Source organism: Ambystoma mexicanum, chromosome 6q (genome assembly GCF_040938575.1).
Source record: "Ambystoma mexicanum isolate Mex_15411 chromosome 6q, UKY_AmexF1_1, whole genome shotgun sequence".
Lineage (NCBI taxonomy): Eukaryota > Metazoa > Chordata > Amphibia > Caudata > Ambystomatidae > Ambystoma > Ambystoma mexicanum.
This window is the reverse complement of record NC_090937.1, coordinates 1547417506-1547440024: the sequence shown is the minus strand read 5'-3', so window position 1 is coordinate 1547440024 and position 22519 is coordinate 1547417506. Positions and strand designations below refer to the sequence as shown.

Here is a 22519-nt window from a genome sequence, read left to right as displayed (position 1 = left end):
GAAGACATTCTTGACATGACCCTATCTATGTCCTCACTGGACCATTTTTTGAAACTGGGGATGACTCTCTCAGCAGGTCTATGGGATTTATCTTGAGTAGCTTTGCTGGTTTTAGACATATCAGCAGACCTGGTCTTGTCTGTCTGTCTGTCTGTTTAGGGGGAGTGGTGTGTTTCACAGGTGTGAAAGAGTGCAAAGGTTGTTTCTTTTGCTGTTTTCACCCCTCCCCGTGAGTGGAAAAATGTTTTCCCTGTCCTTTAGTGGCTCCGGAGCTTTTCGACGCCTGGCGTCGAGGATCGGGGGTGGTGTCTCTGTCCTTCGATCATGGGGCCTCGCTGGTTTTAACTGCGGGCTCCGACTCCTGGAGCGCGGCCTGGGGGTGGAATAAGTGTCTTAGAACCGCTTGTCCCACTTGTTTATCTTCCTTGGAATGGGTGTCAATGCAGTAATGCTGAGTAAAAGTGTGAATAGAGCTCCAAGTAGCTGCTTTGCAAATGGTGTCAAGGGGTACATTTGCAATGAAAGCCCGAGTGGCCCCAATGCCTCTAGTAGAGTGGGCTCTTGGCGTGAAAGGCAGAGTTCTTTCAGAAAGTGAGTAACACAGCTGGATACAGTTAATATCGTCCTCGACTTCCGACGATCAAACTTCTGTTAGCCTAGGGAGCGAGGCACTCTTGGCAAGAGTGGATGATTGCCTGGAGTCATGCGGCGATCTTGATAGGGAGCGCCCAGAGGACACCGAATCGGACCATTCTGTTTGTGCCTCTTTCCGAGAACTCGACGTCGTCGAGTCTCGGTTGGACTTGGTGTGTTTAGTGTGTGTAGTATGTGAAGCGCTTGTGTCGCCGGGGGTCTTCCCCATAGCCGCCCTGCCGGACGACCTTCCGAGGTCGGGGACCTGCGCTCGGCTGTCTTTCGATGCTGTAATGCCCTCGCCGTCCGAAAGTACGGCGTCGCTGCCGTCGCTGAAGGCGCCCTCCGCTGCCATGGCCGCCTGCCTGGCGTGGAGGGCCCAACGTTTCGTCGAACGGTCCGTAAGTGTCTTAGGTTTAAACCTACTACACGCTCTGCAGTTCGCTTCGGGGTGGTCCCTCGGCAAGCAGAGATTGCACGTGGCGTGCCTGTCGACCCAAGGGTATTTGCGATTGCATTTGGGGCAGAATTGAAAAGGGGTACCCTCCATACACACCTTGAGGCAGCGGGCTGTTAAGTGTAGGAAATGTATAAGGTGTACCTTTATACCAAGAGTGTAGAGTATGTACCACCCCCCACTCTCTCTACTTGCAGGGCCGAGGCCAGAGGCCTTCCAAGGTCCGGGCCGAGGCCAGCGGCCTTCCGAGGCCCAAATCCATCGTGCAACAGCTGATTTCTTCTCCAGCCGGCGTCGAGTGTCGAAGTTCGACTTTGGGGTGGGGAAGGATGTCAATAGAGTATTATTTTAAATTTTTAGCAAAAGTATGGCTAAGGCCAGGGGACTCCGCAAAATGCTTCCGACCAGTATGGCAGAAAAAAACAATCTGAGGATCCTAGACGCGTGAGGGATCTTGGGTAGAGTGGACGTCACACTAAGGATAGTATTACTGGCACGCCCTGTGTCGACGCCCATTTTCGAGTTTCGAAAAACAAACTGTAATACTCCGCAGCTTCCACTAGATGTCGGCCTATGCACAGCATGTGATCTAAGCAGATTCCACAAGCCTCAGAAATATATATATATATATATATATATATATATATATATATAAAAAACATATATATATATATAGGCATCACTCGACAGGAAAGGCAGCAGCTTTCCCAAAAGTGCATGACTTTTTATTGGATTTCCTGGCCTGACTAGGTGGGAAGAAGGCCAAACAACAATATGGCCAAATAACAAGCGAAAATCTCGTGGCATGGCGATTTTACAGCACGAGCCACGTTCAATAGCCATACATGGTAAATGCCCCACTAGAAATAATGGAAACATCCATAAAAAATGTATTGCTTGTAGCAGCTTGTCCTTGGGCACATATAAAAGTACCCAAAAATCCTAAGTGTAACAGACTAGTGTGATACAAAATTAGCCCCACTGCACTGCAAGATGCTGTGTGAACTTTTGAAAAATGTACCAAAAAGGTGAATAGACAAAAGAAAAACAGTTTCCTAGTACTGATAGTCTGAAGAACTGATCAATGCCCCCATAACAAAATGAGCAAAAGGCCAGAGACGTGGACCTGAAGGCTTCCTTTCCCTGTATGAATTGATGACAGTTTCAAAAACAAAAAGCAAAACGTTTAGGGGTCCATAGAACTATTGAGGGAAACTTGCTGAAAAACAAATGTTTCCTAACAGCTAGTAATGTGTCTGAATAGGTCTGCTGCATGTTGCAAAGTTTACATGCCAAAGTATGAAAACCTCACTGATGCTTGTTGACAGTATTAGGAGACTCGCATAGTACAGTTAAAAACCAATCTGAAACATTGCATACTATTGTTATTGAAAGTTGCATGGTCCACATCTTCGATAGACGACTAGTGAGTTAGCGGTATATAAACCAGGTAAACCATGGGTTGCAGAGCCGTATACAGTTTTCACGTTGGGTTTGTGTTCTGTCCTGTGGATTGTTTGCATGCTGCTTTGTCGATTGCCATTAAGGACAATTTCCAACTTGTACTGCGATTATTGCTGTATGTGGATTTTCCACTACATATTGAAGCATGAGGAGTCAGAAGGAAAAATCACAACTGGATTGAGCGCCACCTTTAGTAGGTGTCTATATGTAATAGTAGAAGTGGGCAGACACAGACTGCAAATGACAAGCTTAGCGGGACCCAGGTACATTTGAATCCAATGCTTCTGCAGTCTCTACTTCTCCTCTGCCTTCCCAAGCCCTCCGTACTGCTTTGGCCTCCCACTTAACATCCAAAACTCAACATCCTGTCCTCACTCTTCTACTCCGTCCCTCCTCGCTCACCCGCTCTGGCCTCGCTTGGCCCCGCTCTCCTCATTCTCGCCCATTGTATCGGATGAGGTCGCTAAACAAGTCCATTCTATGAATGTCTCCACCAAACAGGAGCTCCCGTGCTACTCCAGAACTATCAAGGACAACATTGTCTCCCTTACTCCAGCCTTGGCTGATTTCTGCAATCACTCCTTTGCCACTGTCCCCTAACCCCTCAAGCACTCCTTTGTGCACACTCACCTTAAAAAGCATTCTGATGACACTTCCTGCCCAGCTAACTACTGCCCTATCCCCCATTACCCACCTTCCTGGGCAAACCCTTGAAGAAGCTGGCCATCTCCCAACTGATCCACCACACAATCTGTTGGCTGTTTCCACAACAACCAGTCTGGCTTCAGAGCAGTCAAAGGCACAGTAAGTGCTCTCCTGACACCCGTTAAGACTTGCTCTCTAATTTCGATTCCAACTCTCCCTCCATTCTCACCCTTCTCCATCTTTCCTCTGCCATTGATGCAGTCAATCATGCCACCCTTATAATCCCTTCCCAGGTTTCTTGATGTGCTCCAGAATGCTCCACTCAATGTATCTAGACAGATGAGGGAATAGACAGGGTTCTTAGAGAAATATTATGGGAGCAGGCAGGCCGGAGTTAAACAGAAGAAGCGCCAACAGTCTGTCTGGGAAGAAGGGGGCGGGGGAGACCTAGGCCGCCCATGTCTACAACTGGGAGCCCCACGTTGCCTCATATTGCTGCGCCGCGGTGATGGAGGAGGGGGAAAGCCCCGATGCAGGTGTTGCATGGGAGGAGAATATGGGGCTCCCGATTATGTCGAAGCACGTGCAGCAGGTCTGGAGAGAGGCACATGGTATTGGTTGGAGGGGCAGGCCGACACTAGACCAGCCTCTTTGCAGCAACTCATACCTCCCTGAACTTTACAATATGGGTCACTTTAGACACTGGGAGAATAATGGAATTATGCAACTGTCCGATGTGTGTCTATTCCAATGACTGCCTTTAAGTGTTTCTGTTCAAGATAACTAATGTCCGTTATTGTCTTGCAGGTGCGGCGTTAAGCGACCTTCGGATGATGGATGACCCTCCTGACAATGAAGCTCAGGATTCCTGCCGGTAAGTATTGTGCTGTGCTGGGCGCGCAAATGTTCGCCTCTGTAGCTTTCCTTTGCTACGTGCGACTAACCTGTTTGTCATTTTCTGTTCAGCAGGTCCGGCACGAGTCCTGGAAGAATAGAAGATCCGTGTGACGGTGTCGAGTTGTGTCACGCTGCTGACTAGAGAACTGTCCGATGAAGTTCCTGGAGCGGGCAGATCAGGTGAGTAGCTACCCGAGAGGGTGCTTTTCGTTCTGTGCTGCAGATGCGGCGGTCCGTGGGAAAGCAGGAGATGGATGTTCTGCAGGTAAGGCCTTCAATGCTTAAATAACACCTGTTATTCTCTGTTCGCAGGTGCCGATGGATGGAAGACTCTGGACAGGCGTGGCAGAAGGAAGCAAGAACTGGTCTGACACGGTGAGCGTTATGCTGCAGGAGTGCAGAATAACACGAAGCGTGTTCAGATTGTTGGGTGCAGTTTAAAGAGTCTTGCAAGTAGTTCCAAGAAAATAGTCCTCTTCTACGTATCCCTTCTCTCAGGTAAAGTAGTTCCAGGCCACACCCTGAACTGAATGGCTCAGCCTCTGAGAGCCAAGTTAATGGACCATGTAACTAACACCTCCATGAGCCTGGCGCCAGGACTGAGTCCAGGTGAGCCTGGCTGGGGCCTGATAAACCCCCAAGGGGGCCAAAGTCCGGAATGGCCCTGTTAGGGAGAATTCTCTCTTTAGGCTGGATTTCCTAACCTAGTGAGTCCCCCAGCAGCTTCGCTGGATTTCTGGAGTTTGTTTTTTTTCTCCTGCCAAGAGTGAGACTCTTTCTCCCACTCTTGGACATGATTTATGGTGTTCCTTTGACTGTTAATGTGTTTTATGGGCTATGGGGTCCTTTACTCCGTAGGGCCTCATGTGTTTTTACTATGTGTTACACAGCACCCTCCGTGCAGTGACCCAGGGGGGTCATAGTGACACCCCACCATAGACTCCATACCCTGGGACTGACTACTGTCTCCCAGGGCATGTAAAGTCACCATTGGCTTTACTAGTCCCAAATTATTAACAGAAACCGGTACAAACCATCATATTGTGGACGTACTGGTCGGGGCAATTCAATTGCCCCGGGGTCTGTTAGTCGTGGGGGCACGTCTCCGTCCCCCGTGATCGAGTTTTGGCTGGTGGCAGTGGATACTACTTTTTATATTCGACCGCGAATATATCCCTATGGGATTTTCCCATTGTTCGAGGCTACCAACTTTAATTATTTAATTCTCATAGCCTCGAATATACTGCCGGTTTATTTAATTAATATTAATTTGCAGGTTGGTATTTTTTGCCAGGACTCGATTCTAAAATGGCGTTTGTGTTCTCTTCTGTGACTCCAACCCAAGTCGAGCCCTTTGTTCCACTTTTTGGCGGGCTTCTCCACAGAAGCCTCCAAAAGTGGTGCCACTCTGTCTGGGTACCACAGGGGGTGTGGGAGGGGGTTTAGGCACCCTGGACTGAGTTACCTTGGTAACTCAAGTCGCACTCTTGTGTGATTGGCCCAAGTGGTGAGCCGGCCGGCTCAACACTTAGCATGTTTGATTGACAGCTAGGCTGAGTGAATGGGGGTGTGCTGCATAAAAGCAGGGCTTTGGGGACTGGAACTTCAGAAGTCGCCAAAGGACCTGATAATCCGACAAGGGAGAAGCTGAGCCGACCTACCACGACGACACCACCGGTGGAGCCCTGCGGAACCGACTCACCACTTCCCGACGACAGAGAAGATCAGGCCCCACCAGTTTCAGGGTTTTGGGTGCCTGCACCATGACATATACCTACTGTTGTTGCATGCAATAAGGACCCAGTTCATAGTATTGAGTGAAATCCCACAATGCTCACCACTGGAGGTGAACAGGTTTTCTGGGCGAATTGAGACAAAGGCTATGTCTACATTATACCAAGCTGTTTTGGCCTTTGGCACCCAAGTGTTACCTCGCCTCAGGCAGAAATGGAAAGTGGATCTGGGTCCGATGGAATGTGATGATTTGGTAGATGCGTTGACGTTCCCTAGAGAGATAGGGTTATCCACCAGGCTCCGCCTGATACAAGATTCTGCATCAGGTATTCTACAACCGCATCAAATTATTTAACTGGCGGCGAGCTGAGAACGATTGTTACTTGTGATGCTGGGGGCCAGGATTCACAATTCTTCATACCCTATGGGAATGTCTGCAGATCAAGATATAGTGGGGGAAGTGTATAAGTAAATTTGCAAGGGTAATGTATGTGAAGATCCCTAGAGACCAAAAATGTGTCTTGCTTGGAGTCTGTGGGGAGGTGGGATTTACCAAATACGAAAAGTTGTTTTTGGCCATGTCTCTTGGACTACTTAAGAACATTACATTTCATTTGTTATGCACGCTATTGACCCTTGGGCATAAAGGCGCAGACAACAGAAAGACATACAGCACAACTGACAATGTCCTTAGAAATAAGAGATTATAAGGCTCCACAGAGGTTATTCTGCTATCCCCCATAGCATGATGCAACACTTTTGGAGAAATCCGTATTTTTCGGTAGGTCAGACAAACGTCTTTAGTTCCTTCTTAAAAGATAAGAGGGAGGAGTGGCTCCCTAAACCTTTAGGAAGATTGTTCCACAGAGAGGGGGCCTTCACCTTGAATGCTCCCTTTTAGCCTTTGATGTTTTACATCTTGGCTGTATGATCTGATTTGAGAAATCCGATCTTGAATTACTCTTTGAAATTATGTACTGTTGTAAATTACATTATTGCAGTTAAGTGGGTTGCGCCGGACCGCCTGCGGACAGCCAGTTGAGTGTCAGAGATGGAAATTTGCAAGAAAGAAGAGTGTTTAATGCTAGGGGATGTCCAACCATTTAGTAAATGGGTGGAGAATGGGGGTGGGTAACGATTTTGTGGGGTGGGGGAATGGATGGCGGTACTTGGCGTTACCAGCCACACCAAATCTTTGTGATGTCTCGTTGTCTTACTCTTTTGGTTAAACACTCATGTCATTATGCTTTGCAGTATTAACTATGATTATTTGGTTTCATTTGTTAAAACAATAAAATGTTTTATTTATTTATTAATATACTTTTAGTTAAATGGATTTGTGTATACAACACATTACAAGAATACACAATACATAAATCCAATAACTTTAAAAGGCACTCAAATACATATTTCGCAGTTACCATCTAAATTTACGAAAAATAGAACATGTTAGGCTAAAAGTGAATCTAAACAATTTAAGATTACAACTATTTTCAGGCAAAATGTTACCATAAAAAAGATCAAATTAATGTCATCACCTTGCATAGAATTACTCCATATACAAGAGACATTTTGAGGCTCGTACAAATTATTAAAAGATTTTAAAAAACAAGTACATATCATCGTGTGACTCACAGTTTACAGGAAGGTGCTTTAAAGATTCCCTATCCTGACAACCACATAGACGACAGGCTCTCCAGGCGACTTATTCCCATTCTTGCTCCTTTTATCTCGAGGGCTTCACAATGATTGAATTTCAACGTGAGGTAATATCTAAAAAATCTGTGGGCTAAGATATATGATGTACAAAGGCATGGATATACGTGAAATCCTATATTGGCAAAATGTTTTATATTTTTTTTAGATCATGCCACCTATACAAATTAACTGAAACCCTGGCACTGAATTGGTTGACCTCCTTCCTATCTGACCGACCTTCCCGTGTTTAACTGGGCCCTTTTCTCGCCTCTACGACACTATCTACCTGTGGCCTCCCTAAGAGCTCTAATGCTCTTGCTGTGGCTCTTCAACATCTACCTTGCCCTGTAGCCCACTTGATCTCCACCTTCTCTCCTCACTTTAAGTGCTCTGCGGATGACACACAGCTCTCCTTCAAGCTTCCCTCCACTGCCTCCTCTTTCTCCTCTCTCATTCCTGATTGACTGCTATTCAGGCATGGTGCGCTGCTAATGATCTCTGCCTTAATGCCAGTGAGACGAAGATCCTTCTCATTGGGACCATGGCTCCCTCCTACTCTCTAGCCACCCTCCATGGGTCCCCTCCATTACCCTATTATGAGGCTAAAAACATTGGCATCCTCTTCGACTCCTCTCTCATTCTCTCCTCACATCGCGGACCTTGCCAAGGCAACACTTTCAGCGGCGCCTCCTCATGCATTCTCCCTTTACTCACCTTCCGCAGAAACACAATGTCTACAAACTCTGGACCTCTCCAGGCAGGACTACTGCAACACACTTCCTCAATCTGCCTTTATCCTCCATTTACGCCCCCTCAACTAATCCAGTACAGGGCTGTGTGCCTCAAGCCCAGGGACTACATCTCTCCAGCCTTAAAATCTCTCCACTGCATTCTGGGGGCTGTGAGGATCAAGTTCACGACCCTCTGCATCTTTAACATGACTTTCTGGGGCCAGGGACCCTGCTACATCAAACTCTCTTCCTAAATACCTCCATGCAAAATCCCTTTGGTCTTCTAGCTCCAACTCTCTGCAGATCGGATGGACGCTTTTTCAAGCAAAGTGTGGGGGCAGATCTTTCTCCTCAGCAAGAACCTCCCTCTGGGAATGGCCCCCCTGCCGCTCTCAGGTTTGAGCCAGATCTCCTTAAATTCCAGAAGTTTCTCCTAGCCCTCCTTTTCTCTTCTTCCTTCCCTCTCCCCCGCTAATGCCCCCCGCTATCGCATTGGATGCCTCGCCCCTCTGAGGTCCACAGAGCACCAGCCCATCCTCGCCCAGTCTAGCTCATAATTGCTCCTCCTGACCCCAACCACCCCCCAACCCCCACATGCACTTGCCTTTCCAGGCTCCTTTACCCTGACTAGCCTAGCGGGGTGTGCATCCTTCCGAGCTTGGTCCACCACTGTCCTTGCACTTAGCATGTGGTCCTTACTCCCTGCATCCCCTAGCACTTGCCCAACCCCAGAGTCCCTCTTCCCCTCCGCCCCTGCATTTATATACCTCCTCTTGCCCCTCACCTCCATCCCACCCTAGCATTACCCCTTCCGCACCGACTAGCACCCCCTCATCTCCCTACCCTTTGCACTTCTTGTTACTGCACTTGCACAATCCGAAGGACCGTTATTGTTTTATTCCCCGTTCTCCTACCCCCTATTTTCTGTCTTGTAGCACCTTGAAATACCATTTGTTGTACTGGCACTTTACAAATAACCAATAAATAAAAGTTAAAAAAATTAATACATCTGGTGCAACTCACTGCAATGGCCATTTCACTGCATGTAGCATTTATTACTATTTATATTCAGGGGGGGGGGACAACCCCATAACTCCATAACTCCATTCTTCTATGCCCTAATCCTATACTACCCTAAAATCACATTAAAATGATCACCTTAACCAACAAAAAATGCTGCTAAATAATAGTCAAATAGCCTTTCACCCAATGCAGTGAAATGGCTGTGGCAAGTTGGGCGGGTACCATAAGATAAGGGGGTTGGTATGTCAGAGCAGCTAAGTGACAGAATGGGACATTCAAACTGATGTGAAACTCATCATGAATAACAATTTTAATGAACTGTACAACAACAACAAAATTTAGATCACAACATCGTCTAATGGCATCCACAAATGTACTCACGCGGACAGTTGCTCAGGGTGTACCATTCCATACACTGTCCAAAAGGGAAGGATGCCACATAAGCATTTGAGTCCACGCACTGTTTCATATTACTGCACCACATACATTCTGAACTGCCGCTTGTGCACTCTCCACAAGCCATTCTTGAAGCACAAGGGGTCCGGCACTGCTTAGCACTGTGATTTGCTACAAAGTGGAAAAACAAAGATTTGACTCTTATTTGTAATAAACTCCTCAGAAGTTCTTCTTTGTAAGTACAGTAAAACTAGTCACATTTTCCAGAAGTGTAATACAAATGTGATGACACTTTATTATACTTCTATGTTAAGCAAAAGCACTGACCACTCAATTTTGATATTTCATTCTACATATTCTCAAATATATTGACAAAGTAAATGTTTATGCATTTAAACATGATAGAACTACTTAAAAAATGCACCAGATGAAAGGTGCAACTAAGCAGCTAGGCTCGGTGGTCACCCAATCTGGATGCTCTTGTCACATGTACTACCAAACATAATCTTAAACCATTCATTGATGGAGTACATTTAAGAATGCCATCAGTAATAGGAATTAAATAATAAAGATTGAGGCAAAGAAAATGTGAGGTGTTCTCTGTTTAGCAGCACATGTTTGAAGAACTCCCCTCTTCTATTACAGTCAGACAGTACACAAATAGATTAGGCCTTTTCAATACACACCAAGAAAGTGAAACTTCTAGTCAAATATTGTCACCCCAATACTATAAAGCAGAGCTATACATTTATCCTTAGGAGAAATAGAATACCATTTAATTCAATGACCAGTGAAACACAAGTACTCTGATGCATTACAAGTAGAAAACACTTTAGGCTAATCATAGAATAGCATCCCCAGCTCTTATTGACACAGGTAGTATAGCTCAGTGGCAACGCGGTCGTAGTGGAAGCAAGAGGACGCAGAGCCAAGTTTGAATCCCAGGTCTGCACTTCAAAACCTTTTCGGTATTAAGCGCGTCAAAAAAATCAATTGCAATTATAAATTCCAACCCTAAAATGATTTGGGGCCTTTTGCCCAAAAGTCACTGGTTCCAAAGTAGATACTTCGAGGTAGGTTCATGAAAAGATTGCCAATGCTAGTGGAAACTCCTGCGCCCCCCCCCCCCCTCCAAGCGCTTTAGTTTTAGGCAAGACCCTTTCTAGGCGCTATAATGGGCTAGGAGCGAAGAGGGGCACTGGGAAGGCTCTCTCATGCAGATATAATCACATACAGACATTCGCAGGCACTGAATGAGGACATGGGCAGGCACTGAAAAAGGCAGTTATTGTTTAAATATAAAGCACAATGAACTATTGGCTGGGTAGATTCGTAATCGGGTCGAAACACGTGTCTGGGGTTGCTGTTGGTACTCTTGTTCAGAAGAGAATTGCCAGACATTTCGGTGGTGGACTGCCCTTGGGCAGGACACAGACTGATGTGTAGTGGAAATTTCTCTTCTGTGAAAGGATGGTGAGCTAAAGACTCTGGTTGAGACTCTACCCGGGATATAGGCCGGTAGTAGATAAACTCCCAGAACCCACCTTGTTTTTGCGTAAATTTGTAATTCTACGATCCTATGCATTGTAAAATCTTAGTGCGGTATGAGTCAAAAACTCTCCCTCCCAGGAAGAATGTGGGTGGCATGTGCATGTGAAAATGGACTGCAAGCACTTCTGCAGTGTTCACCACTAAGGCTAGCACTGGCAGAGTACACAAACTGACTCACTAGCTGTCTACTGTCCATCAAGGGTGCATTCAGACTAAAAATGGGATTCACATGCTGTGTGTGACAAAATGCAGAAATGGGACATATTATAAGTATAAGGTGTAAAGGAGATTACAGGACCAGAAAAAACATGAGTAGAATATGGAGAGAATGGCTGGAATTTTTTGTATACATAAAATGTTCATAGTTAGCAAAATGAAGGAAAGCATGAGCTACAGTGTATTCTTGCATAAGCTAGCAAAATGTAGAACAGCACGCTCTGACAAAAATGCTGACAAAGAAGAAAAGAAGGTTTTGGTGCATCCCTATTATGGAAGGCCGGCGGATTGGGATGAAGCCACGGCCCGTATCCAGTGACGCCACTACAGCAAGACAGGACTCTATAAACCCCTGCCTGGCACCACTTTGGCAGGGAAGGAACAGGAGAAGGACAGAAGACCATTCAGGCTGCAGAGTCCTTTGCTACCATCCTTATTTTTGTAAGATTAAACTTGTTATCCTTAAAAGATAGACTTTTGGCCATATTTCCCTAGAGGGGTGTATTTATTCTGGTGCAATTGTAATTAGGTACACCCTTACAATATTGGGCTTGTGGATCCAGAGCTTATATGCAGTTGCCCAAGAATGTGGGAGGAATATGTTCTATCGTGATCTTACATGTTCCTGCATTAGTGATTCCACAAAGTGATCTTCATAGTGAAGAGTTCCCAAAAATAAATGGATAGCAGAGGAAGAAGTCGCTCAACCTCGGTCGGCTGAGGAGGGAGAATTATTTCTCATCCAAGTCAATAGCAGCCTATGACGACATTCCAGCAGAGCATAGATTATTTAGCGAGACGGCAATGGTATTTACATCTATATATATGAAAGGACTCCAGGCTGCTGTGAACAGTGACGTGTGCCACTGTTGCAAACCGATGGATCTGGGGCCTGCCCCACTTGACAAAGATGTGGTCCACCTGATCCTGCCGAAGTTCCCAATCGTGGCAGGAGTGCAATTCTCTGTGGAGGGAGTCTGCAATGGTGTTCTTTACTTCTGCTAGGTGAAGGAGAACAAGGAACATCTCCTGTCCGGCGGCCCAGTGCCACAAGTCCTGCGCTTCCTTGCAGAGCGCTGGGGATCGGCCCAGTGCCACCGTTTCCCGATGTAGAACATAGTGGTGGTGTTGTCCATGAAGATCCTCACTACCTTGCCCTTCAGAGACTGAAGGACTGACTTGAGGGCCCAGAACACTGCCCGTAGCTCCAGGATATTGATATGGAGATCCTTCCCCTCGAGCAGCCACAGGCCTCTGGCATGCAGATGTCCGGTGCGGGCTCCACAGTCTTCCAGGGAAGCATCCGTGGTGACCGTATACTGGTATGGAGAGTTTTGAAACCCCGGGCGATGTTGGAGCGGATGCCCCACCACCTTATCGGCCAACGGAACTAATCGTCCAGCATGATCTTCCGGACACCTATATCCAGCGTCCAGGAACTCATGAAGAGGTTGCGTCTGTAACCTGCAGAGCCGGATGACGTAGATGCAGGACAACATCATGTCGAGCAATGACTTGATGGTTCGCACCGTGGCCTTCTTCGTCAACAGCCGCTGCACCTTCCCTTGAATGGCCGCTACACACTCCTCTGAGGGGGGGGGGTGGGGGGCTTTACGCCAGGCAGAACACTGTATTGAGTCTGGCTCCTAGGAACAGCCCATTCTATGATGGTGTGAAGCAGGTCTTTGGATAGTCGATGGAGAATCCCAGATCCGAGAGTGGCTGGACGGTCGTCTTCATGTGACCAATGGCCAACGCCTGCGAGCGGGCCCGGATGAGCCAGTCGTCGAGGGATGGGTATACGTGTGTACCCCGCAGCCTTAGATGGGCCACCACCAGTGCCAGGCATTTTGTGAACACTCGAAGCTGACTGCAATTTGAAAGGTCGGGCCTTGAACTGGTAGTACTGGCCCTGCACTTCTAAACACAGAAACCTTTGATGTTTCTTGTTAATGGGGACATAGAAATAGGCTGCTCCAGGTCCAGTGACATCAAGAAGTCTCCTTCCTCCTGTTGTCCAAGCACATGCTGCAACATGACCATACTGAACTTTTAGGACTTCAAGTACTTGTTCAGACGTCATAGATCTTGGCTGGGCCTCCAGCACCCGGTCTTCTTTCTGACCAGTAAGTACTTGGAATAGACTCCAGATCCCCAGAGTTGTTGGGGAACTAGCTCTATCACCCCTTTCCACTGCATGGCTTGTACCTCTTCCAGGAGCTGAGGGGTGTGCTGCTCCTGACGGGACACCGTTGGGATCCACGGACACCTGCATTGAAACTCCAGAGTATGTCCCTGGGCATGAGCATCCAGCACCCATCTGTCGGTGTGTAAGTGATTTCAACCCGGCACTTCACCCAAGCCAATGCCTAGCGTGGGATGTACAATTGAAACCCTTAATTATTTAATTATGTCTATAAGTTCTTTTATTTCTGAATGATATACACTTATATCACGCCCCTCTCTTTGAATCCCCCCCGGTCACACTGAACCAGGAAGCAGGCCGTTTTGCAAAGCTAAAAATATTTTATGGATATATATCAATCAATCACACTATTTAATATTTATACAAGGATAACCAATGGGGTGATGTCACAACAACTCTTTAATCACACGGAGTAATGATAGGAAAAAAAATGCAGCATAGGATAGTACTTTGTGTGGGTTCAATCAAAATGCAATGTGATTACTCTTTTCCCCCTGCACACTACTCAATCCCCCCCAATATGCAATATCAAGAGATGGATGCCGTTTCTAGCATACACAGTGAAGAAGTTATGAAGGTTTTTGTAGAGGTCATTTTTTTCAGAAAGAGTCAACATTTGTAAAACAAGATTGTGCTTTTTGAAATTACAAACAAGCTTTCTTATACTAGGGAGACTATGAAGCCACAAACTACACGACAGCACAGCCACCAGACCAGCAACGCCTCTGGATCGTTTCTGCCCGCTGAGACACTTGCCTTTCTTCAGCAAATATATTAGCGCAAAGATGATTTTAACGCTACTATTACCAAAGGACTATAGGGATGAGAGAAAGATTCAGGTAAGAAAAGATTTTCTACAATGTAGTTCTGGTTATAAGAGAATGGGTTTGGATAGGATTACTTATGGATAATACATATGCTAGGGACAATCCTATGCTATGGATACTCGCTACTACTGTTTGGAATGGACCTGTCAGATCTGGTCAGGGATACTTTCTGGGCAGGAATTCAGCTAGCACACCGGACTTGACTCAAGGCGCTCTGGTTCTGCACTCAGCACAGCACTCTGGACACTGCACAGCAGGATTGGACTGGATCTGACAGGTTGGTTCTGGTTCGCTGCTATCTGGTCACAGCTCTGCTCTACTGGGTCAGATCTCTGGATTCTGGCAAGAATTCTTAGCAAGAAAGCAGCCACAGCACAACCAGGCTGTTCTTTTGGGTTCCCCTTAGAGGTCTGGGGTCAAATCTGGTTTCAGTATTTTAAAAGGCCAAGCTGGGAAGGGTGCGGCTTTGGAAATTGGCCTTTCTGCTTAAGTTCTGGAGTGTGGAATATGGATTTCTCCTGCAAAGTGCTCCGCCAGCGATCGGATGGTGGGTGAAGGTGTGTCTAGGTCCTAAGCTGTCTCTATTTATGTATTTTCTAAAAGGGTGGGTATGATGACTTCTACTAGGCACACCCCCTAGATATTCTATTGGTTAGGGTATTTCCTCTCCCCATGATTTGAGAAGAAAACAGAGTGTCATGATGATGCTGTATTTTATGATCCAGGGAGAACCTCCCCTTTGTTTCTTCACATGAAATCTATTTTTCATACAAGACCTTTACAATTTTACAAACTTGCTATCAACAGCATATTGATATCACAGATTTGGTGGAGAAAATATTCATCCAAGCCCCGTCTCGGTGAGAGCTTGGGTCTAGATTTGGCAATTTTTTCGTCTTTTGGTCTGGCACCAAATGTCAGATTTGTCCGCATTTTTAAACATATGTGCGCATGATATCTGGGCATAATCATATGCAGTTTCATGTTTATGGCATCACCAAAATTGCTACAAAACCACAAATTCTGCAGTCATGTCCCTGAACATAGCACAGAGTTCTGAGTAGTTTTAAAACGTGACCAGAATTTTCATATTAACAATACATGTCATTTTACACATTTTTACAATTTTGCACAGTCCTCTGTCATTCCTTTTCAAAAATATACTTTCTTGTGCTTTAAGAAAACACATAACTGTCTGTCCCCACCCCCAAAGTTTTGGTGGGTCAAGGGCAATCCCCGCCTCTGTCCTTTGGCAGGAGTTTCTGTTGACACTTGCATATTCTTTTCAGTCCAGGAAGTCTTTTGTCTCTCTCCAGAGCAGAAGACCAAAATCTCCTCCCCTCTTCATCAACACATAAATGGGAGTTATTGGGCCAGAGAGCAGGAGGGAGGTGCCTTTTGTTTGAGGCACGCTGTGGAATTTGCTTTGAAGTTCTGTGGCTGCAATCAGAGTTTGACTTTAAAAATCCACTTTGTTTAAATTTTTCTTTGATGAAAATAAACTTACATTTTCAAACAAAATAGGCAAAATATCTCCAATTCCAGTCTTTTTAAACATAGAGATTAAATAGTTGCAACCTACATTGTTTTTGATAGCAAGTCACTTCATTTCAACCATGTGATTTTAACTGCACAAGTTAAGCTTCCAATGTAATTAACTGACAGCCATCACACAGGCGGCCAGCGGTACTGCTCCCATTTCTGACAGATTTTACAGACCAGCACACTTTTTAATGTGGATATTCTTGTGATGGAATCTGCTTTTCCTGACAGTGTGTGCTTATATGGATTCTTTAAATAAAGTGACGGGTAACACCCAGCAAGGATGTTGGATCTTTTCTGATGTTTGGGAATCATTATTTTATAATTTCAGCAACTAAAAAAAAAACACAGATTTCAGAGCACTTCTGGGTTTCCTTGCAATGAAGCACTGCCTTTGATGTAGTTTCCCTTTCCACTCTGGGCAGCCCAATGACAGGTTTTAGCAGTGTGGTCTCCTGTTCCACCACTGACACAGGCAAAGTAGATTGGCAGCCAACTTTCTGGTTTCACTGCGCAATTCTCAGAGGTTTAGCGCGCATAGGGCTTTTTTGCGGCCATTTTGTTGGTTCTGGTGCCACCAGCACACAGTGATGTCGCAGGGCAGAGCTAGTGGGTCAATACATCCCACAGGCGGTGATCTTCCCCTCGCAGACGAACCTGGTCAGCCAGCTGCCCACCAGGGTGCACGTTTGGGGGCCCACCTTCCTGCAGAATTTCCAACGCTTCCAACCTCTTGTCGTCCGGGAGGAAGTCCAGGATGGGAGCAATCTTGAACCACAGCTCTCAGTCGTAACATGCTACGGTGGCGAGGTCGTTGGCAGCCTTGATGGTAGTGGCTGAAGAGTAGATAACCCATTATCCCATGGCATCTAATTTCTTAACCTCCCTGTCCGGAGGGGTGGACGCTGCCGAGGAAGAAGCGCCCGACAACTTCTTGGCCGCTGCCGATACCACAGAGTCTGGCGACGGTTGGGCCACCAAGCACTTGGGTGCAGAGTACGGCACCCTTTACTACTTCTCAAGGTGATCCCTCTTCACCAGGGGCCAGACAGGTTCTTCATGGAGGGACAAGCCTTTGTCCTAAATGTCATCCAGGAGAGGGACCGAGAGGATGGGCTTTCTCTTCGACTCGGTGCACTGGTAAAAAAAGCCCTCCTCCTCTTCTGGAGCGAGCTAGAAGAGATCAACAATTGAAACAAGCCTATCTCGTCCAGCGGGGAGGATCTGGAAGGAGGCGAACTGAGGACCCCCATCCCAACGTAGTCGTCCGTCCCCATCGTCGCATCGGGGTCTGTCTCATCGCTCAGAGGGTGGGAGGGGGAGAGGAAGGAAAGGGGTGGCAAGGAGGTGGAGGGTGCCTCTTCCTCTTCTTGGCCGGTGATTCCACCTTCGCCAGAGGATCGGCCATCAGCCCCGCTGCGGTTTAGACCGCCGGCACGATAGGCATCCTTGTCTGTATCTCAGAGACCACAGTATGCAGTGCTGTGAGAATGTCCACAGAGAGGTGCCTAGGCGTCAGCTGAGGCGAGGGTGGTAGCTGAGGCGAAGGCGGAATAAGCAGCTGGGTTGCCAGCAGGGTGCCCAGGCCCTCATCACCTTTCTTCTCTTCCTCGACGGTATCCTTGCCGTTGTCGCCTTCGTCGCCACGCTCGTCGTCAGGTATGCTCTCAAGGTTTTCCTCATCCTGGATGATTTGAAGGTAGATGAGCTGCTCCTCTGAGGAAATATCCATGCCCTGGAGGACTTCCGAGCCCCAGCCCTTCTTCGCGTCCAGAGGCGACGGTCTCGGGGAGTTGATCGGCATCATCTTCTCCGGGGTCTTCTCTATTGGCCGGAATGCAGCCTCCCCTCCTGGGAGGAAGGGACACTTCGCCTTCGAGGTTGCGCCCTGTGGAACCGTCTCGGCGGCCTTCGCGAGAGTCGCCACTACCCCCTCCATGGAAGGCTGGGCCTTCGCCGGGTGTACCTGGGCCTTCACGGTCAGGACTGGTCCCTTGTCCTGCTTGGCCTTCTCCTTAGGGGGAGGGTCAGCGCCCTGATCCCCTTGTCCTTCTCCGGCAGGTCGGTCTTGTGCTTCTCTCCTTGAGTTTGCCCGGATGGTCTGACTTCCTCCTGGACGACGATCCTGAGCGCCGAACGATGACTGAAGTCGCTGGAGATGTTGGACGCTCCGTGGCCACCGAGGAGTCCGCCGCAACAGTGCTCCCAGGCTCCATGGACTTGCGTTGCCAAGCCTTCTGTTGGACCCCCCCCCCGCGGGAGGGACCCACCCAGAGCAGGGGCCTTGGCCTGTAGCCACTCTTTCAGCCGCATATGCCGATTCGTCTGCATGCAAGGGGAAATCTCCTGGCAAAAAGCACAATCTTCCTCCTAGTGCATCGGGTACAGGCAGTAAAGGCGCTGGGAATGTTTGTTGTCCGAGAAGACATTCCATAAACTGCAGTCGTGGCAAAGATTGAAAAAGGGGGGTTGAATCCTTCTCCTTCGACATGGTCCACACGGCACAGGCCTGAATAATCTTCTGGAAGCCTCCACGAAGAAACGCAACGTAATTCGCCCTTGAGGGCGCTGAAGAATCTGAAAAACGGGTCCCCGTTAATTGGAAGGTTGATTGATGGAGCACAAGGCTCAATTGACTAAATAGAGTAAAACTCTTCCAAAGAGCGCAGTAAAAGTGCAAAAGCTAAACATGACGACTCCTAACAATTGAATATGCAGTAAAAATCTGAAGATGGCTGCCAGAGGAGGGGCTTAGGTAGAGGGCTGTCATTGGCTGGGGGCAGGATGACGCTGTGATTGGTTTTTAGGAGAAAGACAGTTCAGAAATTAAACAAACTGATTTTTTCTTTACCGAGGATTCCCTGCCTGACAGGGAATATTCATGAGCATGTGAATCCATGCCAGACCCCATGCTGGAGAATAGAGTTTACTCAACACCAAGGCTGTAACCACTGGCGTATGACGAGTAGCTTGTAACAAAGTGTTAAGGATTTCAATCAGGCGATACACTCTGCTCTCGGCCTAGTGTACAGCGCAATGGAAAAACTTATTTGATATATAGATTCAATTATTTGAAAGATGTACTGCTCATATAACATCCCTTACTTAAAAATACCCCGGGTCACGCTGGACTGTCACGACCCGTGACCCAAAAACCCACTGGCATGGTCACATGCCAGGTAGGGTCAGGGCTCGGAGTTCATTTGGGGCCCCAAGGGCCTTGCATTGTCACCGGAGACTCTCCTGGAGTCAGTCCTGGCGTCTTTGGTGCCCATTCCAAATATGGTGCCAGGCTCATATTTGGAATGGGACTTGAAGGGACTACTTTTCATATGGAGGCCTGCAGCCAACATGGAGGCACTCACACAGTCTAGGTCCTAAGAACCAGAAGAACCAGACTGTGCGGTGCAGTGTTTTAGGGTGTGGTAGCCTGGACTAATTTACCTGGACTACAGGATAGGCTATATAAACCAAACCCAAGCTAAAGAACGTGCTTCGCGTTATTCTGCAGCCAGCAGCGTAAAGCTCACCGTGTTCAGAGACCAGCACCCGGCGTTCCTGGAATCACGGTCCTGCAGAGGAGACAAAAGAACATTATTAGTAGTTCCAGCTTACCTGCAGTCTCCCTTCCTTCGATCCCAGCTGCTCGCGGTCTTCCATCCCGTTGGCAGCATCTTCTGGACATCGAGCTTGCACCGGAATGAAGCACCTGGGGAGGAGAGAAAAAGGGACAAAGTTAAACTGGTTACTCATGCCAAGCTCAGCAGTAAACAAAATCTCACCTGGCTGGGCACATCTTGGCCGGTTCCGCTCCGGAAAACACTGCACGCCCCGAAAGACCATCGTAACCTGAAAAGGAATAAAGAATACAGGTTAGCCCAAAAAGACATTAGCGTGCCGCAATTTGCGCTGAACCTACCTTTCTTCATACGCTCCGCATCCATAAATCCCGGCAGGAGCCGAACCCAAGCAGCGCACCCAGCGAACCTCTGCATACCCAAGGGGGAAACAATCAGGGAAAGACATTAATAGCCCGCAAGAAAGCAAAGGCCCTCAAAGACTACTATAATCGAACTTACCTCTTTAAAGACACTTGAATGGGTTGGCATCAGTGAAGTTAACTTGGTCGCTTCAACCCGCAGAAACTACGCGCCCCTGCGCAGAAAGCAGGACGGAGAGCACGACATAAGGTGAGGAGGGGGGCCTTCATGTCGGGTCCAAGGGGCTGCTGGGAGGAAACGAAATCTGAACCTATGCCCAGTCCTCCTGTGTTTTCAGGCACACCTGCCATAGAAGACGACATCCCGAATTGAGTACATCTGGGGGAAATCCGTCAACCAGGGCATACAGGCGTCCCCGTGGATATCAGGTGAGCGTAACAGGACCAGGAATCAGGCCGGTTTGTAAAAGGTATTATTTATTTATAATCAAAATCACAATATATATTAATAGGTAAAGAACACTCACCAATGGGGTGACAGAACACAATGATATCTTTAATACACTAGGATTAGGTAATGAGCAAAACACATGCTGCACCGAAAATACTTGTGTTGTTCAGACCAGATAGCACTATGGTTAGAGGTTCCCCCTGCAACACCCCTCAATCCACCAATAAGCACATTTAAATAAATGTGAGGAGATAGCAGGTATTCAGAAATAGTACAGATCACAGTGTCTCACTTCCCTCTCCCCCCCCCTTACACTGAAAAAGAAAAACAAAGTGGGCTTTTCAACTGTCAGCATGCCTTTTAAAGTGGCTGAGCAAGAACTCTAAATTTGTGGAAAAATGCTTAAATTGTTGTAAATTTCTATGGGAGCCGCTTTGAACAGTTGCACACAAGCATACGCAACGATTTAGTCAGTAGAAAACATTTGCAATCTTAAAATCCAAGTCGGAAGCAGTTTAAACCTATTTTACACGTGTAAAATGTCTCAGGATTTTAAAATCGCAGCAAACTTTTCCGTGCACGTTATTCGCAATAACTGAGAACCGCACGGTTTTGAAATGCAGTTTTGGGTTCCATGGACAGCTATGGATGTTAGGTAGAAGTTGAAATTTCGTTTCTATCACTGAAACTAAAACTAAGAGACTTAGAGGTTTTAGTAAAGGTTGTTTTTGCGAGATAGGCACGAGAATGGAAAGAGGCTTCAGTTTTAAATCAGAAAAATATTGGCTATGGACTAGAGCATCCAAGCTAAGACACCAGGACTGCACAACGTAAGAGTCAGGAGTGATTCGCGACTCAGTCCTGGTTCCTCGATGTCCACATTGGAGCACTAGGCTGGTCACTCGAATGAAATTAATAGATCAAAGTTGCCAAAATGACTAGGAACAGGATGCTTTTACAGAGACAGAATAAGAATTCCCTACGGATTTAGACAATGTTACTGATTATCGAAATAAGGATAGTTCAGAGGTTAGGAGGGGGACAAGATAATGCATGGGAATCAACAGATTCTAGCTTCCTGTTAATACTCACTCAACAAAATGGAGATTTTGGACCATTGTTAGGCAGAAACCTGTGCAGTTCCCTTAGGGACCACTGCAAAAGATTTAAGACTACAGGTGTTGGCAGTAAACCCACTTGGTAGCAGTCTGTACCACCCAGATTTACCTGGTAGCTGTAGCTGAGCAGTCAGACTTCCCTCAAGAAGAGTTAGGCACTATGCAAAGTATACTCAATAGGCACTCAGATACAATAATACAAGCAAACACTGACCAGAGCTTTGGTATCAAAGTATATAATTATTTATTTAAAAACACACAGTTGAAACACTCCAGCAGTCTTATTGTAAACTTATCCTAAACACAGTTACTATTATGATATATACACCCCTTTTTCCCTATTAGAAAAATCACAGTAAAACACCACTTATTTTCATACAGAGGTGAGCGCTTAACTAGATTGCACTCAAATAAGTTTGTGAGAAAGGGGGGGGGGGAGACAGAATGTGAAGAGGTACACCACTCTATGATTTCAGAACACGGTTAGCAAGGCAGAGAGCAAAAAGTCACTGGTGAGCAAAAGTCCAAAGGCTGGGCCCACTCTTAGAGAGAGCAGAGCACAAATGCGCCCAAGATCACACAGTTACACTTAGGCTTAGAAAGTCTTGCAGAGGGTTCAGAAAGAGTTTAGAGAGGCTTAGAAAAGTTTAGCCAGGGTGTCCCAGGCTAACCCAGGTTCGAAAGCCGGGGGCTAAATCTACCCCGTACAGTCGGTAGCAAGGGAAGCCAGGCGGGACACAGTACCTTAAGTGGGAAGGATCCTCCAGCGGTGGCAGTTGTTCCTGGTAGTGGGTGCAAGTTGCGTCGTCGTCCAGAGGTAGAGAAGATCTCGACTTGGAGGAAACATGAAGGTCGTTGCACTACCAGGGCAGAAACCAGCCGCTGAGTTTTCCGGTTAAAGGTGGTACCTTTGTCTCGCGGTCATGGTAAAACGTGGTATCCCGGTTGCCGGGGTGCTTGGCACGGGTAAGACGGCCACGCGATACGTCG

General features: G+C 47.0%; 1 protein-coding gene across 2 annotated transcripts in view; it reads right to left on the bottom strand.

Moving 5' to 3' along the window:
• ATRN (attractin) overlaps positions 1-22519 on the bottom strand; it is a 1434670-nt gene that overhangs the window by 1111579 nt on the left and 300572 nt on the right. For both annotated transcript variants that reach the window (XM_069632253.1, XM_069632252.1), the window contains exon 17: positions 9664-9849. In XM_069632253.1, coding sequence (XP_069488354.1) covers positions 9664-9849 — 186 coding nt within the window. The remainder of the gene's footprint in view (positions 1-9663; positions 9850-22519) is intronic.